The sequence below is a fragment of the Geospiza fortis genome, unplaced genomic scaffold (genome assembly GCF_000277835.1).
Source record: "Geospiza fortis unplaced genomic scaffold, GeoFor_1.0 scaffold200, whole genome shotgun sequence".
Classification (NCBI taxonomy): domain Eukaryota; kingdom Metazoa; phylum Chordata; class Aves; order Passeriformes; family Thraupidae; genus Geospiza; species Geospiza fortis.
The window spans coordinates 3060165-3075166 of NW_005054353.1; the positions used below are offsets into that span (position 1 = coordinate 3060165).

Sequence of the window (15002 nt, forward strand, 5' to 3'; positions counted from 1 at the left end):
CACCAAAAAAGCTTGGTGGTGCAGTTGGCAGGAAAAAAATATATGAAGTTCTTTAAAGACAGTGAAATGGAGATGGGGCAGCAGCTCCAAAATTGTGAGTGTTGTGAATCAGCAAATTTCTGTACTGACCCCTTCCAGATACGGAAAATTAAAAAAATAAAATTCAGTATCTGCTCTCAGAATTCTCTGCATTGCCAAGCACAACAGAGATCTTCCCAACATATAAAATCAGTGGATTAGGATCATCTCTTGGGACCCAATAGAGCAGGAGTTTAAAAAATGTTCTTAAACACCATTGTTTATTGCTTTTACTTTATTAGGTAGCTAATACCTTCTAAAGATAAACATTAAGAAATACCATCCCAAAACTTACATTATTTTAAGAATGCACAGAACTGTTGCCACATTATAATTGTAAGGGTTTTTATTATTACTCCATTTTCTAAAAAGAATTCTCCAATTCTTACAACAAAAGTATTTTCAAAGATAAATTTCAGTGTCAATTTTATAAAGGAAACCTAGTATAATGCTTATTGGTTACTGTTGTTTCATGTTGGCTCTTGAGAAGTTGATTGTGGATTGATTGCTGGACCCAGAAGGAACTGCTGGTGGGGGCAGCAAGGTCATTTTCATTTGCTTTTATCTACAGAGGAGAAAAAGACAATACAATATCATCTTTCAAAAGAAAATCTCTTCTTTGCAATTTGTCACTCAGAGGTAATAATGGAGAAGGAGTGCTAGGAGCTAGAAAGAATGATTATTGCTCCCTCACTCTGCTGAAGCTTTAGCCTTTAGTCCTCTCTGTTAGAAAAGCTTTTCCCTTAGGACAGAGAAAAATAAATAGGATATTACACTCTGTTGCTGCTACTGATGCCCTGGATGAGGTTCATTGCAAAGTAACTTTAAAGAATGATATCATTAAATGTAGAAAAGTTAATTTCACCCTCCTACCATAGCAGGTTTGTTCCTGTCCCATATTAATTAGCACTAAGAACAGACTTATTTTATCTGAGGTAAAAACTGGGGCTTTCTGTTCACCTATTGGGAAATCATTTCTCAAACTAGCTTATCTCATTATTGATACACATATGCACCCAAAACTTCAGCTTGGATTTTGGCATGCTTCCTGTCACTCACTGTTTCCCCTGCCCATGTTAATCAACTCCCCTGCTGTAGCAGACACCATTTCAGCTGCAGCTGGCACAGAGCAGCAGCATGGCTCGACTGTACTTGCTGAAGGACTTGCCTGGTTTTCACCTTTTCCTGAAGCATCTCCTCTGCTTGTTGAACAGTTGGAGAGTGTGGTGCTGTCACTAGTCCTTGTTCCCAGTGCCTCACCCCACTCGTATGCTGCACTGCACTGGTCTTTGCTTGGTTCTTCTAAGAGACACTTCAACTCACCAAGGCAACAGAAAACTAACCCAGAAAACAAAGCTAATTGATTTCTGCTCACAGAAAGATCTGCCAAGCACCAGGGCATATACAAGGACTGTCAATAACCAAGTTACACACTGTGAACACTGCAGAGAAGGGAAGGGGAGATGCTGGGTGTTACTCCTGTTAGCAGTGATGAGCTTGCACTAATTCAAACACTGCTGGCACTGCCCGCAGCACCTTTATTTGTGGAATCACAGAATTGTGTGGGTTGGAAGGAAGCTTAAAGATCATCTAATTCCAGCCTCTCTGCCATGGGCAGGGATGCCTTCCATTAAACCAGGCTGCTCAGATCCCCATCCAGCTTGGCCTTGAACACTTCCAGAGATGGGGCATCCACAGATTCTCTGGATAACCAGTTCCAGTTCCTTACCAACTTCACAGTAAAGAATTTCTTCCTAATATCGAATCTAAACCTACTCTCTCTTTCAGTGTAATGCCATTCTACCTTGTCCAACTACTCCATGTCCTTGTAAAAAATCCCACTCCAGCTCTCTTATAGGCTTCCTTTAGGTACTGAAAGGCTGCTCTAGGGTCTCCCTGGAGCCTTCTCTTTCTGTGAAGACAGCTTTTGTTTTTGCAAAACAAATCTGTCAGCTTAACCCAAACAGCACATTTGTTGGGGGGTTATTGTCTGTAAGACAGGGACAATAACAAATTTAATTTTTCACATCAAGCGGTTCGTAAATTTGCAAGTCAAACAGTCATGCTTCATTTTGTACTCTTGTTGCTAACTGAACCCAGGTTTTGTATGGGCCTTCATACCCATGTCTCAGTCTAGCAGCTAAACTTCATCAGTTTCTTTCAACTGAACTTTTTAAATAAGGTTCCAATCAAAATGAGGGTCTCCATGCCTGGGATGCCAGACCTCCTTGTTGAATTTACAGATACCAAGACAACTCAGCTTCTAAGAGGGCTTATTTCAGACAAGCCTGTCACCAGATAGACAGCATGCTATCCTTTTGTTTTCTTGAAGTTTCAGAGAAGCATTAAGTAGTCTTTACTAAGCAAAAGAGACGGTTACCTGCAATAGCCAAAACTGGGGAATGAGGCTGTTATTTTCGTGTGACAGATGATCCTGAGACCGTGCCTGTATATGGTGCCCTCTTGACAGGAACAGGCTGACATACCTGCAATAAAATATTTTAAATCCTTCACTATTTTGTCTTCTCTTGCAATTGCTAATTGGACAAAATTGAAATAGAAGTCCTGTGATAATCTGCCTTTCTATTAAATGCTTCCCAATACTTTCATATTACTTCTCTCTGGAAAAGATTTCTTGCACTGGGATTAAACTGTTCAGTTCTCAGCTTTCATCAGGAGATGGTGGCTAAATCTGCTCAATACTGTAGCAATCCAATTCTAAATCCATTTTTTAAGAAACAACATGTTCCATCTCATTATATGGATTCTTCTATTTGTTAGAGTATTCACATTTTCCAGTGATGTTTTTAATATATCAGATAAGAGAGGTAAATAAATATCAATGAAACAAAGCAAATTCTGCCTTGTGTAGATATCTATCACTCACTATTCCATTGCTGGCTGCAGGAGGCTGAGCTGGTTGAAAAATCACTTCTGAAGACATGCTGCAATTGATATTTGAGTTAAGGGAAAATTCTCTCTAGCTTTGATGGGAAATGGAAACCACTACGTTCATGGAAGTCTTCCAGAATTGTGTACTTATCAAATTTCTTATAAATTTCAGTTTAGTTTACTTTTGATACTGTATTGTATGTATGAACATGCAGGCAGCTCACTACATGCTGTGAAATTGTGTTCTTTGGAGGAAAGAGTCACTCAGCCACTTTCACATGCCCTTCTCAGTCCATCAAGACAACAGAAAAAAGGAAATATACAAAATTATTTTGGAGGCATTTTACTGGGTCTCATTTCACATGGATTCAGCTTTTAGATCCAGCAATGAATCCCACTGATTCAGGTCGTGATTTTAAAATATCCCTAGTGTGCTTTACTATTCACAGTACATTAAGGATGCAAAAGCATCATGGATGCTTGCACAGTAAATAGGCACTGAAAATCCAATATTTCTGTATTTGAGATATTTCTATTTAAAAAAAAAAGAAGAAAACAAAAGCCTAAACAGAGCTACTTGCTTGGCCCAGCAGTGCCTTTTGCAGATGTGGTGTTTTAACACATTCTTGCTGGAACACAGCAAAATGTTCAGCAGTCTGCAGGATTTAGCTCAAAATATCTGATCCATGAAAGTATTAGAAAATTTTTTATTTCTTCCTTGGTGCAATATTTCTTCCTGCACATGAAATTTGGGCGCTCTGATTTTCAGTGGAATCAGTGATTAAATGTAGCAGATTACCCAGAAGCAAAGCTTTGTCCACTTTTATTGCAAGTAGGACAAGTTTATTTTTAAAAGTACTGAGGCTTAGTTCACGAGCTGGACAGACTACTGTAAGAGCAGGAACTAGTCCATGATATTTTTCCATAAGATAAAAAGCAATAAAATTTGAGTCCTTCATTTCCTTTCCTCCCACCTTGGCATATTTTGATTAGTAAGGAAAATTACCATTGAATCCCCAAACTTCTTTTCTCAAGAGCTAGTTATCCTCATGTTGTACAAGGCATTTCAGAGATTTATTAGTTTAATTAACCTGTTCCCGCTGTCTGACTCGTTTGTAGACATATGGAGGGAATGGTGGACGGGAGACATATTTGCCTTCTCCTGCTGTGACATTGAAAACTCCACCTTCATAAACCACTTTGCCTCTTGAAACTGTCACAACAGGAACTCCATGGCAGACCATTCCTTCAAATATATTGAAGTTATTTGCCTGGTGATGTGTCTTTGCAGATATTGTCCTGTGTTTGCAAAACAACACACAAAAATTACTATGATTCGTGCATTTGACTTCATTATAAAAAGTTGATAAATTGATATAGGAAGAAAATTTAGCAACATTATTTAACTACAGCCCTGTACAGTACATCAGAGAGCAGCTGTAAAAATAGGATAGCACAATAACATTTCATTGAACAGTAATTGCATTTCAAAAGAATAAAGAGGGAGTCAAAAGGACAGAACTCAGCAGCCTTTAAATGCAAAATTTTCCACTACAAAAGAGATTAGTGGAAAAAAACCCAGGTTGTAATATTTTCTTTGGATAACATGATTTTATTTTGCCTTGTCAAGCAAATATCTATGCACAATTCGATCAGAAAAAGCTCTGACCTTTTAGCTGGAATGACTTGCAATTTAAGAGTTTGAAAAGCGTGGCTGCAATGTTTCAGAGATTGAGTCTCACAAATAACACAAAGACCATTTCATTGGAAAGTCAGTAGATGGTAATCATTTTTGGTAATGCTTGGTGTGAGCTTGATTGATTCAATGACTGACGGCCCAAATATCTTAAGGCTGCTAAATAATAAAGACATCACACTTCTACACTTCTACCTTTCCTCCAAGGGTATTAAGTAAATTAGAACTTCAGACTTCAACAGTATTCATTTGAATGATTGTATTATTGGGTTTTGTATATACAGACCTCATTCTATATGATTTCCATTTTTCTAGACAATTTTTCCAATCCCAACTGGCTACTTTAAAAGCAGAGCCAATGCTCGAGCTGACATTACTGTCTGGAAGTTCCAGGCTGTATTTTCACTACTAAGCTACTTACTACATACTGTAACAACGGACTTTGAGCTTCAGTTAACTATTTTATCAACTTCCCGTATCCAAGCTACCAATTATATATATTATTCAGAGAGTTTATATTTTTATTGTCATTTATAGTTTCTGAAAAGAAAGAAGCTTCATGCTTTTGGCTACTAATTGGGCTTTTTCCAGGATGAGTGCTCACGCAATCAAAAATCTATCATGTATATATTATAATGCATATACATGCATTAATATTATTCCAGAGACTACATCTTTCTGCAAAGGAATTATCAAAGTCAAAAGAAATATGAAATATTAATAGATTAAAATATTGATCCATTTGAAGAAGATTTTTTTAAACTTTAGTCAATATCCTTACCAAAATGAGAAACACAAAAATCTGTATATTACTTGAAGTATAGCCATTTTCAGAAAAAATCATACTACATATTCAAAATTATTACATATAAAGAGGAGAAAAGAATCCATGGAGGAACACTTAGTTTTCTTTCATATCATTCTGTTGAACTAAGAGTAATTGGTTCTGCTAAGGGCTACATTTAAATCTTGGTGGTAATTGACATTTCAAAGGCTATATATATGTGTGTGTGTGTAAATACTGCCTACGACCAGTCTACCCATAGGAGTAAAAACTTTGCCTTATACAACACACCTTGAACAGAAAACTTATGCATGCCTGCTCACCAATATTAGCATCACCTTGTAGGTTCATGTTGGGAAAAATCAAACCTCTCTTGTTTTCACTGGTCCTATTGAATGCTGTCAAACAAATTTATCCGTGGTTGTTATAATAGCCCTATTAGGAGTTTCTGAACATATTCCTCAGGCTTATTGCATTACCCTTATGGGTGCAATTGCCAGAACAGTAAGTAAGAACAACTGTAATATAATAATCTTCAGCATTCTCTGCATGTATATCCTATCTACTTGCACAATAGCACCCGGACATGAAAAGAAAATTGGACAGTTAATTTGAGGAAACACAGAAAAATAAGCAAGATTCTTCATCAACATGTGAGCTGTTTAAATGTACTAGAACAGGATCATTAGAGGTAACCATGCCTCATAGGTAAGTATGTCCTTCATTTAAAGATACAAAATGAATGGACGTTGGCACATTTTAAAGTAATATCCATTTGTACAGCTGAACTTTGCAATAGGACAAAACACATTTCCATAGCTTGCCTCAGCAACAAACCTCAGTAGAATTCATTTACAGCTCTTCTGTTGAAACAAGCTGTTGATCACGCTGCCCTTTCTGAAGGTGAAGTGCATTTTCCCTGATGGAAATCACCAAAATTTGCCTGTGATTTAACCCTCTGACATTATCAATGTCAGTAAAAGTTTCAGGTAGCAAGCAAGCAAGCAACCAAATAGAACTAAATGGTATGTTTGGGTCTGAAGCTCACAATTCAGCAACCTTATGCAAAGACTGTTTACAGCTGTATCACCCATTTCAGTAGCGGGCAGCTTAGCAAAATTCTCATGTTTATTAAAGCAAAAACAGTCGTAACCCACTAAAAATCCAAGAAACCAAGGCTGCCACCATGGTAGAGTACAACTTAAGAGCTGTCTCCAGCATCCCAAGTGATGCCTGACATAAAGGGTTACTCAGCATGAAAGCAGATTCTGAGCTCAGGTTTCAAAACTTTGTATTGTATTTTTAAAAGAAGACTTGTAAAATTATCTAATTCTGGTTATAAGTTGCAGGCGGTCTTTTTTCAAACAACCCTTTCTCAAATGGAGGTTGAGATCAGAACAATTACTTCAACATTTAAAAGAACATTCTCCTCTACAAAGAGGATACTCTAAAGACATCAGGTCCTATATTGCTTTTACTCACATCAGTGTTTCCACGCAGTTCACTTCAGCTGCTTTTGATACACCTGGCTTGCAAAGCAATTTGAAGTTATTAACATACACATTGCCATTCCTCTAGTACCAAAGAGGAAGACACGCTTCTGACGTTGTCTTTTTTTCACCATCATACATCTGTCCAACTAATTTAGAGTCTAAGAGTAACCTAGTCTAAGAACAGCTGACAGATTTGCTCTGTGTGAAGATGCAGTGGCAAGCAGTACTGTATTTATTTATGCTCTACGTGAGAAAGGACTTTACAGCCACTCCTAGAGTATTGCAACTAAATAAGATACAGACTGCAGCTTGAAACTTGAAAAAGAGCAGCAGCTTAGACTAATGCAGCAACACATAGGGTGAAATTCAAGACTATACAGGTAGTCAGCTCAAGTGATGACCTAAAACCTTGTTAAGGAGTTAGAGGGACCAGTTCTCATCTCAACAAACATGCCTATGCTTCAGTCAGAGATGGAAACAGTAAACAGTGAGTTACAGCTGGGCAGGAGGGGGCATGGATGAAGGGAAACCATTACATATTAGAGTGATCATATACCTTTCCTAATGCATAGGACATGAAGCTACATCAGTTCTAGAACCAAAACTTTGACTATCATAAGGATTATCCTTTTAATTTTCAAGGTCACATAAGCAAGCAAATGAAGAATTTAATTACATTCAATAGAAATGGCTACATACCTCACTCAGATTTCTTTAAAAAGTTCACAGACAGGAATATGAAGGAAGGCTGACAGCCCTCAGGCAAGAATAGCTGCTCAACATTTCAGTAAAGGGAGGACACCTATTTTATAATCAAGTAATTACCTAATTTAAAATGTAATAATAAATCCTGTAATTGAAAACAGCAGCTTTATTGACAGCTGCCAAAGAAAACCAGTTTATGTAGGAGTGAGTATTTGAGCTGTAAGTAAATTCTCTCAATGCTTAAAGTGCAGTATCTCTGAGCTGTTCAGAGCTGGGGGTAGGTGAGAAATGCCACTTTGCCAAGGACACTATCAGCCTTTGTGAATTGCCTCTTCATCTTCAGATGCCTTTGAACTCTGCATATTGTTAACCTACATTTCTAAAATCTAGAAAAAAATAAATCTTTCACCTTTCTGTGTTTTCTGAGTCACCACATTATCATTTATAATGATAATTAAGAGTTTTATTAAAAAGAAAAGCAAAGAACAGGAAAAAGAAAATAGAGGAAATAGAAGAAACTCTTCAAATCTGTGTGTAAAAATTCTAGCTATAAGCCTATAATGTGGATTAAAAACCTTATGGCCTACTTTATATTAAGGAATTGCAATAACTGCATATGCAAAAATATGCAGGCAACTATTTGTAAACTTCCTAGCCTCTTAAAAAATATCTTCAATAAACATTACTTTTGAGTAGTCATGTGAATTGAGAAGATTTGTAGATAAAAAGAGATTCAAGAAGAGGGAGAAAGTTAATGTTTGGGAGCTTCAGATCAAGTTGACTTATCTGAAGAAATGGGATATTTATTTCGTGCAATCATATCTCCTAAAATTCATCATTTTAAGGGGATTAGACAATGACAACAAAATAATTTTTTTATTATGGTAAGTAGCTCATTTGTAAACAATATTATCCAATGTGGTCCTACCAATTGTTCCAAGCTGATACAGAATGGAAGTGAACATTTGTGAAAAACTGTGGGCAGAAGAGAAGCAGTAATGAAAAAATAGCTTGCAGAAAATAGCTTGCAGAAAAGCATACAAAAAAAGAAGAACACAAATTAGTCTACACAATGACTAGAGAAGATCTTGAAATGTTTACAAGGGAAAAAAAGTCAGAATTATGTAAAGGGAAAATAAAGAATTATTTAATTTTTTGGGTAACATTTCTGAGATTCGCCTCTCTGAAGAGACCAAGTGACATTTTGGAGACAGCAAGTTACTAGAGAAACAAACATCAAGCACTCTCAGAGAGGCTCATCTTGTTACAGGTCACAGAACCAGTGTCACTGAGGTCGGAAAGCATCTCTGGAGATCATCTATTTCAAGCCCTCTGTTCTGATCAGGGTCAGACAAAGTAGGCTTCTCAGGGCCATGTTAAATTGGGTTTTAAGTGCCTCTAAAGAGGGACATCCACAATCTCTATGGGCAACCTGTGCCACTGTTTGATCACCATCACAGAAAAGAAATATTATTTATCATGTTGAAATGGAATTTCCTATATTTTAATTTGTGCCTATTGTTTCCTTCTGCCCATTTTCTTAATTTGAGATAAGATGTCTTTGGCAGGATTCTGGTGAATTAGTGTACATTCATGCATGCACACTGCTTTCACTTGTGCAGAACATGGGGCTATTGAAAATGCCAGAACATACTTGTCCTATGCATAGATATTTGTACACTACATTATTTCATTTTGTCTCATTGTGATTAGATGCAGTCATCCATATATTCAGTATTCAAATTATGCTCATTCATCAAAAGAGTAAGATAGTTACAGCATTATTTATTCTAATCTTCTGCTAACATCCTGGTTTCTTCCTCTCTTATGTTACTAAAAATTACAGGCAGTTACTTGGCAGAGTGCTTAAACATTGTGAAGTCCCCACTTAAGCCTCTGAGGCTGAAGACTTGACTACAAATGAGACAGACATAGGATACAGATTTTGGTTCTAACAAATGCAAAAGATTTAGCCATGAACATATCTGCATGGAAGCAGAGGCATTGAGGGAACATATGCCAGGAGACAGGGGAACTCTGACTTTTTGCTGATTCACATCCAGTCACTGTTTCCCTTAAAATGCAAAAATACTAGAAACAAACGAGAAACAAACATCTTCCTCTGTCATGTCAGGCAGGTAGATTACAGTGACCTGTCCCTTTCCTCCCTTCCATCCCCACTAAAGGTTTCCCACATCTCCTGCTGGTCAGGGCCCCACTCTGGCAGCTGCACTGGGGCTGCAGCCACCACTGCCCTGCTCAGGGCTTGAGCCCAGCTCCACCAGCACGTGTGGGGCACACACTGGGCCTGCCAGAGTGGGCCACTCCAGCAAAGCCCAGAGAGGATGGTGCTACCTGCACAGCCAGCTCTGCCTTTGCAATCAGAAGCATCTAACTTCTCAGCTATACTTAATGAGGGAAAAGCCCTGGGGAGTGTGGCTTCCCAATCTGCATGCTGTTATAATGAAGTGGCTGGACTTAGAAAGTTAAACTCTATTTGAGACGTTTTTTATCCTTATGGGTGTTTGATCTTGCCTTTGGGACCTGATCCAGAGTTTACTTGCAAGGCTCCGACAGGCTACAGTGAATTAATTGAGCCCTAATATCTGCTGGGAGCTGGATGTCTCTTTACAAGATCTTTAGGACCTTCTGCCCCTACTTTACAATAGACGCTCAGCTCTTTTCACTGTCTGAATTGGGCACTGCAGTGTTTAGATTCCTTGCTGAGCATTTCTGGAACAAACCCTAGAGATTTTATACTCTTGCTTGCTTTCAAATAGCTAAAGGCATCAGCTATAGAGGACACTGACTTGCTGACAGGTGAAATTCCCTTTCCCTTACTTACCCTGCTTTCTCCTCCTAAAAAAGTCATTACAGTTGTTTTTGTCTCACAGACTTGGGGCTTTTATATTATTTGTGTGCAGCCACAAAAGAAGTCAGTGAACAGTCTTGATCAAAGCACAGATTAAAATAAGATGGTACCGTGAGTACACATTTGTTGCCTACATGCACTTTCCCAAGGAGTTTTCACAGAACAATCCTGTATGCACAGACTGTACTTGGGATGCAGAGGGTGTTGAGGTCTGCAATATGATATTTGGTAGCACATGGCTTGCAATAAACCAACAGATCCCTTTTGTATTTTTGTGGCCTTTAATGAATGGAATAAGTATAAGGAAGCAAACAAAAACACCTACTTCAGGGCAGGACTCACAACCCATCTTTTGTAATGCAGTTTCTAACCAATTTGTGCATTTAATGTTTCTTCCCAGTAATGCTTGCTGTCATGCAGACCTGCTAAAACCAATATGCAGGTGCTTTTAAACACAGTAGCAAATGTTATAATTGTTGATATAGTATTTTCTGCAGAAATTACCAGAAAATGTTACTGAAATAGGCCAGTCAATGAAGCTGACACTTGAAAGCCTCAGCTAGAGCAGCAGTGCTGGAAGCAGAACGTTAAATTGCAATTGCTCCCAGTTTGCAGAGCCGTCACGTTGAATTCACTGGGGTTTTGTAACCTAGAAAGAGAAAATCCTGAGCACTCAGATAGCACCCAACGTTATTGGGCAATGGTGTGGGCGGGGAAATGCCGCTGATTTTGTGAGGATACAAGTTTGTGTATGAAAGAGCTGCACTACCCTTCTAAATGGCTCTAGAATATTCTGTATAGACTTCCTCTGACAGATAGTGATAAGATCAATTCCTCATAGCAATACCTCAGCAATTGTCTAACTCATTAGGCTGGTATCAATCAGAATTTTAAGACTACAGCAAAACAAACCAGAACGGGAAAATTGCATTTCCCTCTTGCAAGACTCATGGTTGCAAATAAGAAAAAAATCATGCACAAAAGAGGAAGAAGTTAGCAAGAAAGAGGAACAAGCCTATTGTGAAACTGAAAATCACTCCCCAGAATCAACAAGGCACAGGAGGCTGTGCCTTGTGTAACATCTTAAATGGCTGAATTCCATTAGCTAGATCCCTTTTTTCTGCTGGGCTGTTTATGCCCTCTTCAGGATTTGTAGTGAAATTAATAGACAAGTTCCAGTGAGATTTATTTATATTGTCTCATATAGTTCACAAAATTGTACCTGGAGAGAGAGTGCTCCCAGCAAACCCAAATGGATAAACAATGGGAACAGTACCACATTCGGAGGAAAAATATTAGCTGAACTTTAAATAAGCTTGCTCAATAAGAAAATACAGTTTAAATGTTTAAAAAATGCTTAAAGAAAAACTGCACCTTCACAGCTGAAGAGGGTGAAAAGGCAGTTAGGACACTCAGGAGAGAGTGAGGGGAAGCAGAAGAAATGTTTGAGAGGCAAAAAAATTAAATAATTACAGGAGCTGACAAAGCACCTTGAGAGCATTGTCAGAACTCTGATATCCCTCTAGATTCATTTGTCCCCAGGCAGAGCAGAAGACAGTTCAGAAAACAATCCTTCAGGGGTTTTTAAAATCAGAGTTCATAGCTCCACTCTCCTGAAATAGCTCAGTGCTGGTATCTCAAAATATGCCTGCTCAACATGCCAGAAGGCATAATGCACATGAAAATCTCCCTGACCCAGCGCTGGGCAAGCCTCTGTATTTATTTGGGTTGTTGACACTCCTGAAACTTCTTTTGCTGGTGCTGTCAGTTTTTTGGGGGGACTTCTGAAGAGCAACCTCCATATCCTCAAATATTGTAGCTTAAAACACAGAAGACTTCACACTTTCACGTGTTTTTTGTACTCATTAATATACTGAAACGAGTGAGACTTGCATATCAAAAATCAAAAACCCAGAAGATTGGTCAAAAGACCTCTGTTTGTGTAAGGTAAATCTAGGATTGGGCAGAGGGTGTGGGGCATGTTATCTAGACTATCAAAATCAGACATGTTCAGTTATGTTTCAGAACTTTCCTATACCATAAGCAGAGTATTCAACTTTTTCCTTCTCAAAAATCAAAGGCTGAAAGCACAGTTGTATGGTCACACTGCTCACTAGAGCTGAGCCCATGAAGAAAACCACCACCCCAGAGCACTTCCTGACCTGCTGCTCCTGCTGTGTGCACAGGTGGCCACAGGTAGGGCCTGGCTGTTAGAGTTGCTGCAGACTTGAGTTACCCTGCACAGCACTGGGACAGTGCAGATGCACTCACAGAGCTCGTAGGCAGCTCAGCTGAGGGACAACTCCCCAGGTGATCTGGCTCTGACAGACAGCCCTCAGACCATTTCCAGGCAGCTTAAACAAGACCAGGATGGGCACAAGAGCCAGAGCAAGACTCAAGATATAATTCCTGAAATATTTGTAGAGTCCTGACTATGGAGTTGGCTGATGGTGTGAATACACCTGAGGACAGGAATCAGCTGTAATGCACACTATGCTGTGTGAGTTCACTTCATGCCCTTTCCATGGTATAAAGTCATGCAGGGTGAGACACCATGTTCCAGATTGCAAGGCAAGACATATTCTATTGGCATCTGTATAGCAGTTGTCTTTTGTCAAGTGGGCAGTGTGCCTTATCTCTCTCTCTGAGTGCTCAGAATCACTCCTCCCTCGGGAGGGGACATCTGCTGATAACAGCTATTGAATATCAGCGCATGGCTGATAAGAACTACAACATCCCATTGTGAGATGCTCCGCCCAGAGGGAGGAGCCAAGCATGGCTACTCAGATATAATCCAGAGGTTTTGGGACACCAGCACAGCTTTCTCCACGGGATTCCCCAGTGGAGCAGCAGCTGTCTCTTCTTCCACTGGATCTTCGGAGGAAGAATACATCCTTCTCTACAGATACCCCTTGCTCCAACAGAACCACCCCTGACACTTCAGGAGCACTGCGGCCTCATTTCCAATTGGACTGCTACCAACACCCTGACCCACAGGGTGTCAGGTTGGGTTCTGACTCTGTCAGTGTTGTTCTAGTGGACTGCATTGTTTATTTTATCCTTTTATTTTTCTTCCCTATTAAAGAACTGTTATTTCCTGCTCCCGTATTTTTTGCCTGAGAGCCCCTTAATTTAAAATTTATAGCAATTTGGAGGGGTGAGGGGGGTTTACATTCTCCATTTCAGGGGAGGCTCCTACCTTCCGTAGCAGACTCCTGTCTTTCCAAACCAAGACACACCAGGACACTGTTTGTGCATCTGTTGGTGCCACAAGCTCTATTCTAGCAGAATTACTATGCACACAATCAGAAAACTCATTAAATAAAAGCATAAGCATGAAAAGATTGAGCTTCAGAGGTAAGTTCAATCTACCTTTGACCATGCTTTAAGTGGCTCTAAGTTCAAAACACAAGTTTATAATGGGTCATGGTGCAGCAGGCTCTTCTCCCTGCCCTTTGCAGTGGAGGAATTCAAACATACTCCAGCACTAAAAAGAATTGCTCCAAAATCCCAATGGAGTTATTTTTACTCTTAGGATACCAAGCTCTGGTTGCATAATGTACAGACTTTTTAATTTTTGTACTTGGTCAGCAATCAGAGAGAATGCCTTTTAATCCATCTAGAGATCAAAGATCTCTCCTTACCTACACTATTGTTGGAGAAAAAACCCTTAAATTAATTCACATGAGGTGCTATTTAAAACTACCATAACCTCAGCTAAAGGCTTATTGTTGTACAAAGGTTTTGTGTTGCTTTTTTCCTGCAGAAAGGCTGGAAGGGTTGGGGGTGTGGGGGGAGAACAACTTCCCGTGCATACCTTGTAGCTTTAGGATCCCAAATTACAATGTCAGCATCAGAGCCCACAGCAATTCTGCCCTTCTTTGGGTAAAGGTTGAAGATTTTTGCTGCATTTGTGCTGGTAACAGCTACAAATCTGTTTTCATCCATTTTTCCACTGTGCTGCAAAACAGTACACAAAAGCAAACTCGTTACTTTTTTAAACACGGAATGAAAAAATGTTCTTGTTTTTCTGTTGAGAAACTTCTTCTGTTGAAAAATGTTTTTCTGTTGAAAAACTAGGATGAGTGACATCCATCATTTTTCTAAAGGTCATACTGAAGAATTTAGAAGTAAAAGTATTTAGAAGTAAAAACTATTTGTCTCAGATGCCCATAATGCAATGTACTTTCACTAAATACAGTAACTTTATCTTACTTTATCCCACAGCAAAGAGAAAAAAAAAGACAACTTTAAACCAAACACTCTGTGGATCCAGCCTCAAGTCAACTGAAATGAAATATTTTAGGTGGCTTTAAATCTGTAGTTCTGCTCAGCAATTTCCTCAGGAAATGTAACATCACTCTAGTATCTTGGATTTGAAAATGGTGACACAGTGTCAAGGGGAGCCTAGAAGGTGATAAGGCAAGGCAAGGTACAATGTGTAATACAGGAAAACTGATTTGCAAATTTCTTTAGCAATGA

At 38.9% G+C, this 15002-nt stretch overlaps 1 protein-coding gene across 1 annotated transcript in view; it reads right to left on the reverse strand.

The window, feature by feature from the left end:
• Positions 1-447: 447 nt before the first annotated feature.
• Positions 448-15002, reverse strand: part of DPYS (dihydropyrimidinase) — a 30436-nt gene continuing 15881 nt past the window's right edge. Inside the window, exons 7-10 of the mRNA XM_005423471.1 lie at positions 14338-14480; positions 4062-4269; positions 2459-2564; positions 448-643 (exon numbers count right to left, since the gene is read on the reverse strand). Of these exons, the coding sequence (XP_005423528.1) occupies positions 2490-2564; positions 4062-4269; positions 14338-14480 (426 nt within the window). The 3' untranslated portion in view covers positions 448-643; positions 2459-2489. The remainder of the gene's footprint in view (positions 644-2458; positions 2565-4061; positions 4270-14337; positions 14481-15002) is intronic.